This window comes from Gymnodraco acuticeps, unplaced genomic scaffold, assembly GCF_902827175.1.
Source record: "Gymnodraco acuticeps unplaced genomic scaffold, fGymAcu1.1, whole genome shotgun sequence".
In the NCBI taxonomy this organism is placed as follows: domain Eukaryota; kingdom Metazoa; phylum Chordata; class Actinopteri; order Perciformes; family Bathydraconidae; genus Gymnodraco; species Gymnodraco acuticeps.
This window is the reverse complement of record NW_022991040.1, coordinates 410,144-426,218: the sequence shown is the minus strand read 5'-3', so window position 1 is coordinate 426,218 and position 16,075 is coordinate 410,144. Positions and strand designations below refer to the sequence as shown.

The following is a 16,075-nucleotide window of genomic DNA, read 5'->3' as shown; positions in this document are numbered from 1 at the left end:
GTTCAACACAGCTTTAGAGTTGACCAAAATTGAACTTTAAGTAAAACATTTATGTGGATTTGCTATTCACTGAACTTTGTCTTTAGGAGTGAATCTACTAATCACTGTCATTCCATTTAAATTAATCGCATTTGCCCAAAATGTTAGCCATTTCATATTTGTAAGCCGGCCTTTACAAATCTTACACAAGCAGAACAAATCTGCATACACTGATCACATTTCTGACCATCCTATTATAAACTTACTAGCTGACATACAGTATATGACATTGACAGCTGAATTGGCAAAACGTTTGGGTGATTTTCACCATGGACCAATATAACATTACCAGTGAATAGTCTTATAAAAAGGAGGTGAGTATACATTAATGAAATTAGACAAGCTGATGACGAGTGGCACCTCTAAACCATCAGTCACAAATGCAAAGTGCACCATGTTGAAAAAAGGAAACTCTGTGGCACTGAACCGCCATGAATGCTGTATGGTACATTTTTTTCATTCAAAAACTTAAAACCCATCGCAGATGCAATGTAGAACATTCTTAGTCTTCCCACTGTGTTGCGTGTTACTTCATAGACAAAAAGGCACAAACATGTCATCGCCAAATTGTCACGATTCTCATGTTATGTCACGTTTGTAGTTTTGTATGTTTGGATTTAGTTTTGCTGTTCGGTTCTCCCTGTCTTGTTTTCCTCCTTGTGTATTGTCTGGTCCCTCTCCCTGTGTTTTTCCTCCCTGTCGTTAGTTTCCCTGGTGTGTCTAATTGTCTGATTGTGTTCACCTGTGGCCCTTGTGTTTCTCCTCCCCTGCCCGGCTGTTTCTCGTCCTGTGATTACCCCTCCCTGTATTTAGTCTTGTCTCTTCCTGTGTTCAGTGTTGGTTCGTCTTTTGTTTGTGACTGAGTTCACCGGTGAGTGTTCTGTTTTGTCCAAGTTATTTTCATTATCCTTGAAATAAAGGTTAATCAGAGTTATCTGCATTTGGGTCCTGCTTCCTTCACTCAACCGTAACAGTACGAACCAACCACATATGGACCCAGCAGATGATCCATTTGAAGTGGAGTTATATTCATTTACCTACTTGCTGGCTTGCAGCTAGGGTGAATGGAGAGGAGCAACCAGTGCGGAGCAAAAGAGGGCTGCCCTGGCAGAGGTGTACCAGAGGGCAACAGAGAAACCAGTGTTAGTGAAGTTCTTACCTGGCTGGATTATGGACTTCCTCCAGACATGCGTTTCCCGGCCTGCTAGCCGCAGGCATGCTAACCCCCTGCCTGCCACAGTTCCCAACATAGCTTCTTTCGAGAACGCTTTTGATGGGTCTCGTCTGGCTTTTGGAGGTCCACGGAGCCTCCAAAAGGCTCCCAAGAGAAGGAGACCCAGGTCCAGGCTACCAGCACCGGCCCCTGCAGCCATGTTTCTAGCTCCAGCACCGGCCCCAGCAGCCATGGTTCCAGCCCCAGTTCTGGCCCCAGCAGCCAAGGTTCCGGCTCCAGAACCGGCCCACACAGCCATGGTTCCAGCTCCAGCAGCCATGGTTCTAGCCCCAGTTCTGGCCCCAGCAGCCATGGTTTCGGCTCCAGTACTGGCTCTCCGGCCGACGCCAGCTCCCCGTGTCCTGTTGGCTCTCCGGCCGACGCCAGCTCCCCGTGTCATATCTGTGGTTCGGCCCACTCCAGCCCCTCGTGTCCTGTCGGCGTTCCGGCCAACCCCAGCTCCCCGTGTCCTGTCGGCGTACCGACCGACAAAAGTCCTCAAGTTTCCTCTCTAGTCCCCTCTCGAGTCTCCTCTCGAGTCCCCTCTCGAGTTCCCTCTCAGGTCTCCTCTCGAGTCCCCTATCGAGTCTCCTCTCGAGTCTCCTCTCGAGATCCCTCTCGAGTCTCCTCTCGAGTCCCCTCTCAGGTCCCCTCTTGAGTCTCTTCTCGAGTCTCCTCTCAAGTCCCCTCTCGAGTTCCCTCTCAGGTCTCCTCTCGAGTTCCCTCTCAGGTTACCTCTCAGGTCTCCTCTCGAGTCCCCTCTCAGGTCTCCTCTCGAGTCCTCACTCAAGTCCCTACTCAAGTGCCGTTGGAGGTTCCGCTGGGAGTCCTGCCAACTCCATGTCCTGTCCCGTCGACTGCTCTCCTGCCGGGGGTCCTGCCAACTCCATGTCCTGTCCCGTTGGGGATCCCGCCTACTGCTCTCCCGCCGGGGGTCCTGCCAACTCCATATCCTGTCCCGTTGGGGATCCCGCCGACTGCTCTCCCGCTGGGGGTCCTGTCAACTCCATATCCTGTCCCGTTGGGGATCCCGCCGACTGCTCTCCTGTCGGGGGTTCTGCCAACTCCATGTCCTGTCCCGTTGGGGGTCCCACCGACCACTCTTCTGCCAGGGGTCCTGCCAACCCTGTGTCTTGTGCCGTTGGAGGCCCCACCGTCTACTCTTCTGCTGGGGGTCCTGCCAACCCTGTGTCCTGTGCCGTTGAAGGTCCCGCCGACTGCTCTCCTGCCGGGGGTCCTGCCAACTCCATGTCCTGTCCCGTTGGAGGTCCCGCCGACTACTCTCCTGCCGGGGGTCCTGCCAACCCTATCTCCTGTCCCGTTGGAGGTCCTGCCGACTACTCCTCTGCCGGGGGCCCTGCAAATCTTATGTCCTGCGCCGTTGGAGGTCCCGTTGACAACTCTTCTGCCGGGGGTCCTGCCAACCCCTTGTCCTGTTCCGTCGGGCGGACGGCCCGGGGGCAAAGCAGAGACCATGGAGGGGCGAAGACCACAGCGGGCGAACTCAGGGGTCCTCGCCCTCGGGCCCGGCCCCCTGACTCTTACTGCCGCTGCCTTCGCCCTCATGCTCGGCCCCCTGAGTTCGCCCGCTGTGGTCTTCGCCCCTCCATGGTCTCTGCCTTGCCCCCGGGCCGTCCGCCCGATACCCCCACCATGGACTCTGCCTTGCCCCCTGGCCGTCCGCCCGAGACCCCCACCTTGGACTCTGCCTTGCCCCCGGGCCGTCCGCCCGAGTCCCCCTTCTCGGCTTCTGCCTTGGCCCCGGGCCGTCCGCCCGAGATCCCTTCCGGGCCCTCCGCTGTGCTCCTGGGCTGTCAGCCCAAAACCAGTCCTCCAGACCACCTCCACCCACCCTGGTGGCCCTAGTTTTGTGTCCCTCCTCCGGACCCCCTACACCCACCATGCTTGAGGTTTTGGACTTTTGTATTTTTTTTTAGGGACGTCTGGAATCCGTCCCTTGAGGGGGGCGTTCTGTCACGATTCTCATGTTATGTCACGTTTGTAGCTTTGTATGTTTATGTTGCTGTTCGGTTCTCCCTGTCTTGTTTTCCTCCTTGTGTGTTGTCTGGTCCCTCTCCCTGTGTTTTTCCTCACTGTCGTCAGTTTCCCTGGTGTGTCTAATTGTGTTCACCTGTGGCCCTTGTGTTTCTCCTCCCCTGCCCGGCTGTTTCTCGTCCTGTGATTACCCCTCCCTGTATTTAGTCTTGTCTCTGCCTGTGTTCAGTGTTGGTTCGTCTTTTGTTTGTGACTGAGTTCACCGGTGAGTGTTCTGTTTCGTCAAAGTTATTTTCATTATCCTTGAAATAAAGGTTAATCAGAGTTATCTGCATTTGGGTCCTGCTTCCTTCACTCAACCGTAACACAAATATCATCATTTTGACAGTATTTTAAACTGCCTTTTTCCTCCAGTCAATATGTTGACTTTCAAGTGAGCATCTTCACATGTTATGCTTTCATTTATCAGCTCATAGCAGACAGGCTCTGCTTCAAATAAACAACATTTTATCAATATTTGAAAAGAGCACATCCTCACAAACCTCACTTACTGGATTTAAGATGTAGTTACATTGAGGTTACTTAGGCATCACAGAATCTTACAAGAAACTTAAGATCATAAAAAAATAGGCACTGAACTAATATAAATAAGAAGTCAATCTCTTAACCCTTTTCTCTTTAACTTTTTTTCCTATACAGCCTAGACAACCTGGTACATAAGTACAATATGATGATGCAAGATACCTTTAATCACCAGCCAGCAAATAGTCTAGGCACACTCATGAATAACAAATACAAAGAGAATAGAAAACGCTACAAAGTGAGTAAGACCAACCATCCTACCCGTGATATGGCTTGTCATTTCCTTCTTTGGCCCTATTCTCTTTAGGAACACCCGGAGGCAGCTCCGCTCAGCTGTTACTCAAGCTGATGTCCTGATGTAAGGTTTTGGCTTTGTAACTCTCCTGAAATCCTTTACTGCTCTACTACCATGAGATGCTTTATCAACTTTAACAGGACAGAGCTTGTCATTCAGCTGGACTCACAGTATTCGAAATTCACACTTTTGCATGCATTACCCGATGCATGATCTTCCTAAGTATCACAGATTAAAGGTCTCTATACAGAGAGGCATTTCCACAGAAGTTTTCCTCATTGAATGTTAGGTGCTATGATATGCTTTAAAGCTCAATCTGGCTGTGGGAAGTAACAAATAAATCTTACTTGAAACATTTGTATTGCCAGTTTAATTGGACATCAACACATTTCTCACAGCAGAAAACACAATCCTCTGTTTCTGCAGTCAATGTAATAAGTCAAAGATGAGCGTATTTTGACAAAAAAGTGCTACTTTAGACTTAATTTAGTCCACAATGTATTGCCTCTGTAAGAACATGACTCCACCTTACCAGGTCTCGACCTTTCACACCTTGAGAACCACTACCCTGTTGCAGTAATGTGTGTTAGAGGTGTGACTCAATCTCCACTCTCTGTGCTGAAGCTAGCTGATTACTGGAGAGCTGTTGCTATTTCTGGTGAGCTGCCCTCTATCTCCGTCCTCTGTCCCCGGACCATAAGCCTGGGCAGCAAACCATCAATCAGGAGGCCACAACAGGACCTCACGTAATCACAGCGGCATGTATGTTTGTGTGTGTGTGTCGTTGTAATGTGTGTTCCTGTGTGCATGCATGCATGCATGTCTGTCTTACATTGATGCAGATTTTAAAACCAGATATGCTTGAAGCTATTTTTTCAGTATGCTAGAGCTTCACGCCAGAGGTAAATCCACTGACTGTCACCATTTAATATTTGTTGCAGCATCACCAGGTCTTGAATCTAGTCAGTAATTACAAAAAAGGAAGTCACTGCAGCTAACAATAGTGCTTTCGAATTGTATACTACTACTTTAATAATATGAAAACATTGCTTTCATTACGGAACATAATATTAGGACTGCAACAAAACCATTTTTTGAATTATGTTTTATAATTAACCATACTATTAACTGCTTGTGAAAATAATCATCAATTGAAGCCCTTTTTCAGTCTACAAAATGTCAGAAAATAGTAAAACACTTTTGGAGATCAAAGTAGTGTCTCCAAATTGCCTGTTTTGGCCAACCAGCATTCTTGAAAATCCAGCACTCATTTACATTTCTAAAGCTGCAACCAGCAAATGTTTTTAAATGTTTTCTTGAAGAATGACAAAAAGGTTTACCATCAAGTGCTTAAGCTGATATTTGTGCCTACAAACAAGCAGAACATGCATGCTGATACTGGTGGACCTGTGGCTGCCTCAGAGTGCAGGCTGATAGTCTACAGCTAAATCACAGAGGGAGAACGTTGTATGTCGGCAGGATAAAGCTGAGTGTCCTCTCACCTTTTCTGTCATCTTTAGAAAGGTGGCTAGCTAGCAGTGACAGTTGCCTTATTCAGTTCCAGTCTGTGGTAATAGATTGGCTCAAACCAAGGAAACTTGACCAAAAAAAACCGTATTCTTTCATTTAAGAGTAAGCAACAGACTATCAACAGGATATTAGGGGACCCCACTTATTCACGCACATAAAAATGCTTTGTATGTGTTGTCAGGTTCAAGGTTATAACATGTTATATTACAAAATGAAATGGTATATTTACATATCATATCTAGCAGAGCATTTCATTTGAGGTAATGATGTAAAAAGAGAGTGATTGGGTATATTGCCATAAGATCTACATAGGTGTTTTTGTAAAATAAAATAAACATAGTTGAAAGAGGTATTCTAATGCACACATTTTTAAATATATCCTTGGCATGTGCATGCTTATACAATTCTGTCAATGCAAAGCTGCACCATTGTTCAAAATCACTGGCTGCTGCTGCAGGAGGTGTATTATGTGTCATCCCTGGCATTACAGAACAACAAAATGAGTGATCTTTTACCACTCGTAAAAAAAAATGATATACATTGATACTAATACAATGATGTGATGCCATTGCCCCTCTGTGGAGGTGGGTCAACAGATGATCCATTATCAGTGACTGATGGAGGTTGTAAAGAAAACAGAGCAAAGCCACCCTGCACCACTGAAATGCACACACTGTTTTAAAATCATTGTATTGCATATTTACAAAGCAAGAGGACTTTACACTGTTAAACTGTTAATATAAATGCAATATTTGCAGGCCTATGCACGATCCCAAGTTAGGCTAATTGAGCTGATTTGCGTGTCCTACTGCAAGGTGAAGCGCACTGGATGTAACGGAAAACACAAACAGCTCATTCTCTCCCGTTTCTAAATTGACTAAATAATGACCTCGGAATAATGATGACTGCGTTTTAATGATGATTATCACAAGCGGGAGGCTGTACAATCCTCCAGTCGTGATTAAATGACAGCACGTCAGCTGCTCACTTCATATTGACTCGGAGTGCAAACGTTTATTACGAGCGTTCCAAATTACTATGTTTTCTTCAACACACCAGAACAAGCGGTCAGAAAAGAGACCCCGCAGGACGGCATGCTAATAGTAGGCTACTATAACGTGGCGACACTGTTGATATTAATATGCGAGAGCAAAGTGAGTGAGAGCAGAGCTCATGGGTACCTGTTCTTGCTGCTGAGCCGATTTCGACGTTACATTGCCTTCCTTAGCCGTGGTCATGATTTCCTACAGCAGGGGGGAAAAGTGGTTCACCGGCAGGAGAGAACAAAAATGCAAATACGGAAAGAAACACTGGTGCGGCAGAGAACCGGCAGGCACGAGAAGAAGACTGTTTATTCACGGCGCCTACAGGATGCGGTCAAGGTGTGAAAAAACAAGTGGTGGAAGGACGCGCTGCTCAAGATAGGAAAACGCAAAAATATTTTCAGTGGAAACGAATGAGAAGAGGAGGGGAGTATAGATCAGAGAGAGAGGGAGAGAGATAGAGAGATTCAATATTACACAAGCGCGCGCACACACAAACACGTCACTCACTCACACACGCTTGGCCAAGGGGGGCTACGTGTTGCAAATGGGATGGATATCAATTAAAAATGCACTTTAACCTGTTAAGCCCCAAACATGTTTTTCAGGTCTCAGGCTCGAAAATGACATTTCCAGAACAAATGACCATAACTACACTTCTAAAAGGGGAAAATTAATAATATTTGTTCTCAAAGTAATGATAAACCTGTGAGTTGGATGTAGAAAAGTCAGAATCAATATAGATGTTTTTTATTTTAAAGAAAATTCAGATTGAACATAGTAACACATTTTTAATTACAGTGTCCGTCCAAAAAATATGTTTTACTTATAGTGAAAACCACCCTTGGATGATGGGAATTATGGCTCTTTGAAGGGAGCCGGATCGCTCCGTTCCTTTCAAAGAGCAGTTCAAAAGAGGGTGGGGTTACTAGGTTTATCTGCGAAATAATCACCAGGATAATGATTGACTGTATTGCCAGACCGAGGCCCTTTCTCATTTCATCAAATCCCCCTCCTCGACTCCTCGACTCCTCGGTCCTCTGGTAGTGACCCGGAAATGAATTTCAGTGCGCCATGTTGAAGGACATCTCATTTCTCTAAATGCACTTCGAGGATCGAGCATCGAGGAGGCTCTCTGGAGGAGCTATAACCGAGGATACACTGATGGGTCCTCCACGGCTCATTCGTGGATGCATTTCCGGGAACAGAGATCTTTCAAAGAGTCGTGACGCACGGCCGGACTTATCTCAGCCAATGACAGCTCTGCATGCATGCGTCCCCTGGATATGATTTTATTAACTGCTTTCATCGCGACGCGATGTTTACAGTGATAACAGCTGTGAGGTCCGTGCAGAAAGCAGAGCAGTGTGTATAATATATATCACTCAGTATAACAGGCCTACTCTTTTTATTTGCTTTAGTTTAGTAGATATCTACAAACAAAGTGTCGATATTTTTCTAAAACAATTTAGTGCTTCACATAATAAAATACACAACGGCTGTAGCCTGTTTTAGGAACTGTATGTGCGTGTGTGTGGTGTAGGTGTGTGTGGTACAGTGTGTGCAGACAGACAGGTCTCAGTTGGTTTGGTGTCCTCTGCTTACTTTTAATACTTGTAAATAAAACATTTGGCCCGTAATTTATTTTTCCTCATTGTCGCGACCAGAGAGGGGAGAGGGGGGGGGATATATCCAGTCTCTGATAGTGTTACGTTATTATGAGAGTGCTCTGTTTGATTCTGAAATTGTATATCCATCCATCCATCCATCTTCTCCCGTGGTCGGGTCGCGGGGGTAGCAGTTCCAGCAGAGAGCCCCAAACTTTCTTTTCCCTGGCGACATCAACCAGCTCTGACTGGGGGATCCCAAGGCGCTCCCAGGCCAGCGAAGAGATATAATCCCTCCACCTGGTCCTAGGTCTACCCCTTGGTCTCTTCCCAGCTGGACGTGCCTGGAACACCTCCCCAGGTGGCATCCTAACTAGGTGCCCGAACCACCTCAACTGGCTCCTTTCGACGCGAAGGAGGAGCGGCTCAACTCCGAGTCCCTCCCTGATGACCGAACTTCTCACCTTATCCCTAAGGGAGACACCAGCCACCCTGCGGAGAAAACCCATCTCGGCCGCTTGTATCCGTTGTTATCTGAAATTGTATATATTTATATAAATATATACATATACATATATATATATATATATATATATATATATATATATATATATGTGTGTGTGTGTGTCCAGGCGAACCGTGACGAGAAGGATCGAGGACATTGCGGGGAATCTGGAGCTTCAGCTGCAACATGAAGTGGGACGTTTTGACTTTATCTCCTTGGCTTTGGACGAGAGCTGTGATGTCCACGACACAGCGCAGTTACTCGTATTTGTCCGTGGGATAACGCCGGACTTCAAGATTACGGAGGAGCTGGCAGCAATGCGGCCGATGAAAGGGACGATCTGTTCACGGAGGTAAATGTGTGCATGGACACGCTGGGACTTAAATGGGACAGACTGGCAGGTGTCACAACAGACGGTTGTCCAAATCTTACAGGTAAAAATGTTGGACTTTTGAAACGTATGCAAGATAAAGTGACTGAAATCGACGCAGATCAGAAATTGGTATTTTTGCATTGTATTATACACCAACATGTGTTGTGCAAGTCAGTGCTAAAAATTCACCATGTTATTGATGTTGTTACTAAAATAGTAAACTTCATCAGGGCACGGGTATTGAATCACAGACAGTTTGTTGCACTTTTGGAGGAGCATGAGACTGAGCATAGTGACATCGGCTACCACACAGCTGTCAGATGGCTCAGCCTGGGCAAAGTGCTAAAAATAGTTTGGGACCTGAAAGCAGAGATTCAAGAGTTTTGTGAGAAGAAAGGCAAAGACATCCCAGAGCTCTCAGATGAGGACTGGATGGCAGATTTTGCATTTGCTGTTGATATGACTGCACTGATGAATGAACTGAACACCAAACTGCAAGGCAAGGGCCTTTTTGTTCATGAAATGCACAGCCTGGTGAAGGCTTTCATGACAAAGATGCAGTTTCTTTCAAGCCAACTGGAGAGCAACACTCTCACTCACATGCAAACCCTGAAAGAAGTCACACCATCAGCTGATCACCTCCGCAGGTACTCATCCATGTTAGGAGCATTGCATGGTGAGTTTTCAAGGCGATTTGAAGATCTCCGAACAATCGAGGATGACATGCACATGATTTCCTCTCCCTTTACAGTATGGATAATTCACCCAGTGATGTTCAGCTGGAACTCATTGACCTGCAGTCTGATGCAGTACTGGTAGAGCGCTTTAAGTCAGGATCTCTGCTGGATTTCTACTCTTCTCTCGAGGAGGAGAACTTTCCAAACATGAGGAGACATGCTCAGAAGATGTTGGTTCTCTTTGGCTCTACCTACATATGTGAACAAACATTTTCAAAGATGAAGTTTATGAAATCCAGGTATAGATCCTCTCTCACTCATCTGTCAGCTGTGCTTCACATCTCCACCTCAGACATTCAACCTGACTTCGATGAACTCGTTAAAGCCCAGCAGAGACTAGATTTCTCTCACTGAACAAGAAAAAATAACTTAAAAACACTAAATTAGGTGGTTAGACTACAAATGTAGGCATGTAAAGGTACCAACTAGCAGTGAACTGGGACACTTTCTTTGGAAGCCTTTTTCTCAAAATCACAGTTCAGTGATGCTCAGTGACAGTTCAATATGATGTATCTTGCTGAATGTTTGGAGCACAAAGACAATGTTGTGATGTCTTAAGAAGGCTAAGAACCTTTACACAACTTTCCAACAGTATATGAAACTCAAAATGTGTTTTGTAGTGAATGCGACTGAAAATGTTCACTAATATGAGTCAGAAATGGTGAAAAACATTCACATTTGGTTTACCATTGTTTTGGGAAATTTGATTGAATAAATTACATTTTGTGTAAGGCAACCTCACATTGCTCAACTATAACATATACTCTTACCAGCTTGTCAAAACAATGCTATTTACTGCTTTTTTATAAAGAAATACAATTAATATTATGCGGAATTGAGTTCAGCCTTTTGGCCCGCCACAATATTTTTTGTTTCTCATGTGGCCCCATGGAAAAAACAATTGCCCACCCCCGCTCTATGTGTCAAGTAAATACAGTTGCCTTGCCTTGAATGAAATTCACGCAACTCTTAATATTAGATACTGTGCTTTTTAGTGGCGATGGAGATTATTTGTGTAAATCAATGTAGGGGCGGGTCTTCATAGAATATGTTTGGGGAACAAAATCAAGCTTTTTAAAAGGCAAGTGGATTTTGGCAGGTAGTGAGTGCGGACCAACGATTGAAAGATAAAAAGAACGTCTCTCACCAAGTACGACTCGGTTCCCCTCGTTCATACCAAAGAGCTGTTCAAAAGAATTGGCGCTATCGCGCCTGACGAATCACTAGATGGGTTAGTAGACTAAATGTTTTAGGAATCCAAAGTACAACATATAATAAGTACCCTGTATCAAGATTGATGCAAAATACACTTATTTTGCACATTTGACACATTTGACCTTTTTAGAGAGGTTTAGAAAAAACAACTCCACCTCTGGGGTCATTTGGGTGGAAATGGGCGTTTTTGCCGTTTCTCTGAAACCCATTGGTCGATTTTGATGATTGACATCTCTTTTTAACCGTTAGAGCCAATAGAATCTAAGGGGGATTTCCACATACACACCAACGTTACCATTGAGAAGTGGGAGCCAGAGCCTTTTCTTATCAAGCTCCACATTTTCAGTTTGTGTTCGGGCGGCAGACACCCTATCCGTTTTTAAGAGTGCGCTTAAGACATTCCTTTTTGATAAAGCTTAGTTAGGGCTGATTAGATTCAGCCCCTAATTTTGCTGCTTTAGGTTTAGTTTGTCGGGGGGGACCTTACTTCTTCCTTCTCTCTGTCTATACCTGTGTACTCTCATGTTCCGAATAACCCAGCTTCCCCAAATGTATTTTCGGTGTCTATATACGCCGGGATCTTGAGACGTGGCTGTGCCTGTTGCTGTGGTCCTGGATCATGAGTCCTGGATGGATATCCTTGTGGATTCATCTTATTATTATAGACACATGCATTTCCAAACATTTGGACTACCTATGTTGCAAATGTATTCTCTTTTCAATTAACACACGGCATCTATTGCACGTCTGTCCGTCCTGGGAGAGGGATCCCTCCTCTGTTGCTCTCCCTGAGGTTTCTCCCATTTTCCCCTTAAACTGTGGGTTTTCTCCGGAAGTTTTTCCTTGTACGATGTGAGGGTCTAAGGACAGAGGGTACAATCTGTGAAGTCCACTGAGACAAATGTAATATTTGTGATATTGGGCTATATAAATAAACATATAAATAAACACGCATCTTACGCTCTGAAATCTGAAAACTTAAAACTAGGTTTATTGCTGATGGATTATCAGAAATCATTTCAAAGTGACACAGACACATTGGATTAACCTATGGTAACCTTCAGCAGCGTTGTTATCGTTTTAATGCCATTGAAGACAACTTTTGAGCAGACAGCGACAAAGGTAAGACACATTGCCGTGTTTGCTACCTAATGCCACGTGTTGTGATGTCTGTTTTTGTTTCTAATGTCGCAAGTTCTGATCATGGAGTGATGATACAGATACCTATCGATTCTGTGTATTCGCACGATGCTAGTCGATATGTTGGATTTGCATTTACGATAAGTAATAAGGGTTTTATAAGTGAGTTCTGTGCTAACAGCGTTATCATTTTTTCGCTCAGGTCTAATTCAGAGGCTCAGCGTTAGTCTTGCGTTTTTTTTTGCTAAAAATGGTTAATATCATCAGTTAGCTGAGTTTCTTCCCGTTACATGGATATGAAACATTCATAGTTTATTAAATATTAAGAAGCCCTCAGACGCTGTTTCCTGCAGATGATGCATTTTTTGGGGTTCAACAGGTTAAAGGTCCCATGTCATGGCCATTTCTACTGATCATAATTCCATTGTTGAGGTATTATAAAATAAATGTATATTGTGCAATTTTCCAAACTCACATTGGTTTCTCATACAGTATCTCTGTATAGTATGTGTATTCACGGCTTGTTGGAGCTCCTGCCCCCCCCCCCCCCCTTCCCTGTGAGCACAGTGATCTCCCGTATGGGAGACAACGAGACACAGCGAACCCCAGCGCGAAACACAACACACACCGGCAGGCTGGCTGGGAGTTTGTGTGTGTGCCCACACTCTAAAAACGCATTCAGGCGACCTTTCACCTCCACTTAATTAAATGCATGGTTGCAAGATAAAAATGTGAGTTAATTGATTTAGATGAACATTTTAAGTTGCAAACATTAATTTATAAGTTGTGTTGACGCAATAATGTTGGTTATTAAATCAACTTAATATTGTGTGTAATTTGAACTCTGATTTCTGCGTTAATTGACTTTAAACAAAATTAAAGTTGTAGTAAGTAATGCAATTGGCTTGATAACTTAATTGTTCTACACCTTGAGTTAAGAATTTCAAGTCCACTCCCACTTAACATTCCTGGACAAGTTCCGACAGTTAAGACAAATAGAAATATACAAAGGACATTTTAAGGTGAGTGTCATCTTTTGTCATTCAAATACAGTAGATATCCTTGTAGTTGCACTGTATAGGTAAATTGCTGTTTGACCAAAATAAGCAGCCTTTGAACTGTGAATAGTTCTGTGAGAGGATACAAAGTAGTAGAGGCTACTGTGAGAGTAAAAATACTTTGGTTACTATTGTGATATCGCTTTTTATTAAAAATGAATCTTGTTGAAGCAGATCAAGGACATGCTTCTTGAGGGGATCGTTATTTAGAGTTGTCATTGAAATGCAAGTTGTTGGCAGTCACCCATTCAGAATATATTCATTTAAGTAATTTATCTTTTTTTCCTTTTTCAAAAATAGCACAATACAATTGAAGTACGCAGAGAACTATAGCCATCCGCTGCCTTGTCGTGTACCTTGGAGAAAAGGAAGAGGACCTTTTCAAGGAGTTTAGCGATGTAATTAAAAATCTTGAAATAAAATAAAATCCATGGGCACTGAGAGAGCAGTGCTTTTGTCCTGTGTTTTTAACACAGGACAAAAGCACTGCTCTCTCAGTTACATTTTGAAGCATATTGCACTTTTGGACACACCCCAATCAATAATATCTTAGCAACGTTCAGCATGGATAGGTGTTGACAGCAATGGCATGGGAAAAGGATTGTGTAACATTTGAAAAGTGGCTTCTGCTCTTCACTTAACCAGTTCACATATTGTATGGAACCTGCTAAAAAGATGAGAAGATACACTAAAACGTATCTACTAAATCTGTCCACATGCATTTAAACACTAGGCAAAGTACTCAAAACCACCACTGTGTGTCTTCAGGACCACATTGCCATGAGGACACACACATGCAGACTCAATAGGTGAAAACAATACCAGCGTTGCTTTAGTAGCTGGTAATAATGGCTCTGAATTCGCTAAGAGTGACAGTTCAATTAATTATCTCTTATGCGCTAACCTATTATTTAATGTGCTTCAAAAGGACATGAATATCGCCTTCATCAGTGACCGGTCCACCCCAGGATCTGACCATACGATGGCAACCATCGTGGTTGAGGGAAACAAATGTATGAGCAAGCATTCTGCGTTAAATGTGTTCATACTGTTTGAAATAATGACTGTCGGCAGTGCAAACATCTTTGTTACATCTTTTGTAAAATTGATGTGTGTGATCTGCAGATTGGTGGCCATTGAGAGTTTGTTTCTGTAGTTCTACAAAAACTTTACAGATTTGACATATTTGGCACTGGTTTAAAATATGCAAAGGCCTCTAACTTCGTTGTGATGGCAGCATTTATTTGCTGTGTCCCCATTTCCCATGGTAATATGGCTAATGTGTTTATTTATTATTTGTCGGGCAATTTAAATTTGTGTTATTTATCTTTTTTTTCAAGATTTAAATGAAGCTCAGCGCAAGTTCTTTCAGGAAGACTGGGTGTATATACATTCACTCCACAGCTGCATATAATCAGCTCATCACAGGCGTTCTCTTTAACCTATTACATTTCACCTCATTCTCCAGCAGCCAATCAACGTGCTGCAGCCAAACTATAAAATGGTTCTCCTCTCTCCTGCAGTCAGCTGTGATTTCAGGTGTTCATGCACCTTATCATATGGCATGTGTCAATACATGTTCAACAAAATGAATTATCTCCTGATTGAAACATGTGTTGAAATAAACAACTGCAGTTCAAAATAAAAAGTGAATTGCCTAATATTTTTGTTGTGGAATCAATTAATTTCTTTCTTTAAAGGTAAAAACATGAAAAAGCTAAGAAAAAAAACTATTGAATACAATATATTTGGAGCAACTTAATTTATAAATGGTTGTCAACTTAAAAACGTGTGTTCACAATGATGGTAATTAAGTACATACAACTTAAAATTCCTTTTAAATCATACGGTAAAACAAGTTGGAACAACTTAATTTTTGGAGTAATCAACTTAAAAACTTGTGTTTATGCTACCAATTATTAAGTAAGTGGTAATTAAAAACACCTCTGATTGTAGAAGAAAAGCCTTCTCCCCTAACTCAAATAACTTTGTTGCTTTAACACAATTTCATTAGAAGTTGTCTTAACTCAATAAACATTGATGCAAACTGTTGCGTTGATTTTCTTTGTTGAGCCAAGGCATTTGTTTTTAGAGTGCAGGCTGAGTTCCGCGGTGTCTCGCTGTCTCGCCGACCCCACACCAGTGAGCCAGCTCACAGTGTCCCGCTCCTCGCAGCAGCGAGCCTCGCAACGTCCCGCTGAGTGTGTGTGTGTGAGGAAGTCCGCGGATTGGTCCAAACGTAATGGCTCGGCGGACGTAACGTCACTATACCCGAAATACGTCACTATACCCAAAAAGTAAACAATGGAAAAAGAGAAATCCCCAACGAGGCGTTCTGGGGCAGCATAGACAGGTCTTTTCTGTGTTAGAGTTTTACTCGCTACAGGGTGTACTTTGAGGGTTTGTGACTCTGCAGACAGTTTACATGCATAAAAAGCTACATAACACACAAGGGGACGGTAAATAACCAGAAAAGCATGACATGGGACCTTTAAAATGAAATGCTGAAACTTTAATGCTGAATTAATGAGGAATATAGCCTAATCAAATATTAATTTGCACCCAGGATGACTTTCCCTCACTTATTTCAATCATGTAGGCCACATTGTTACATACATATTGATGATTCTTAGTTTTAACAATTTCCCTGCAAATTAAAAGGTCCATAGTAATTCATTTGTCAAAGAAAATGCTATGATAAAGCTGCTGGTGAACTTGGCAACTAGACATTTGTAACAATCTT

The 16,075-nt window shown here is 43.5% G+C and overlaps 1 protein-coding gene across 4 annotated transcripts in view; it reads right to left on the bottom strand.

Moving 5' to 3' along the window:
• LOC117559811 (dipeptidyl aminopeptidase-like protein 6) overlaps positions 1 to 16,075 on the bottom strand; it is a 446,505-nt gene that overhangs the window by 235,008 nt on the left and 195,422 nt on the right. For 2 of the 4 annotated variants that reach the window (XM_034236498.1, XM_034236500.1), the window contains exon 1: positions 6,836 to 7,111. The exons of the other annotated variants lie outside the window; for them this stretch is intronic. In XM_034236498.1, coding sequence (XP_034092389.1) covers positions 6,836 to 6,892 — 57 coding nt within the window. In that variant the 5' untranslated portion in view covers positions 6,893 to 7,111. Of the gene's footprint in view, positions 1 to 6,835; positions 7,112 to 16,075 lie in introns of those variants that run through there. 4 annotated transcript variants of the gene reach the window in all.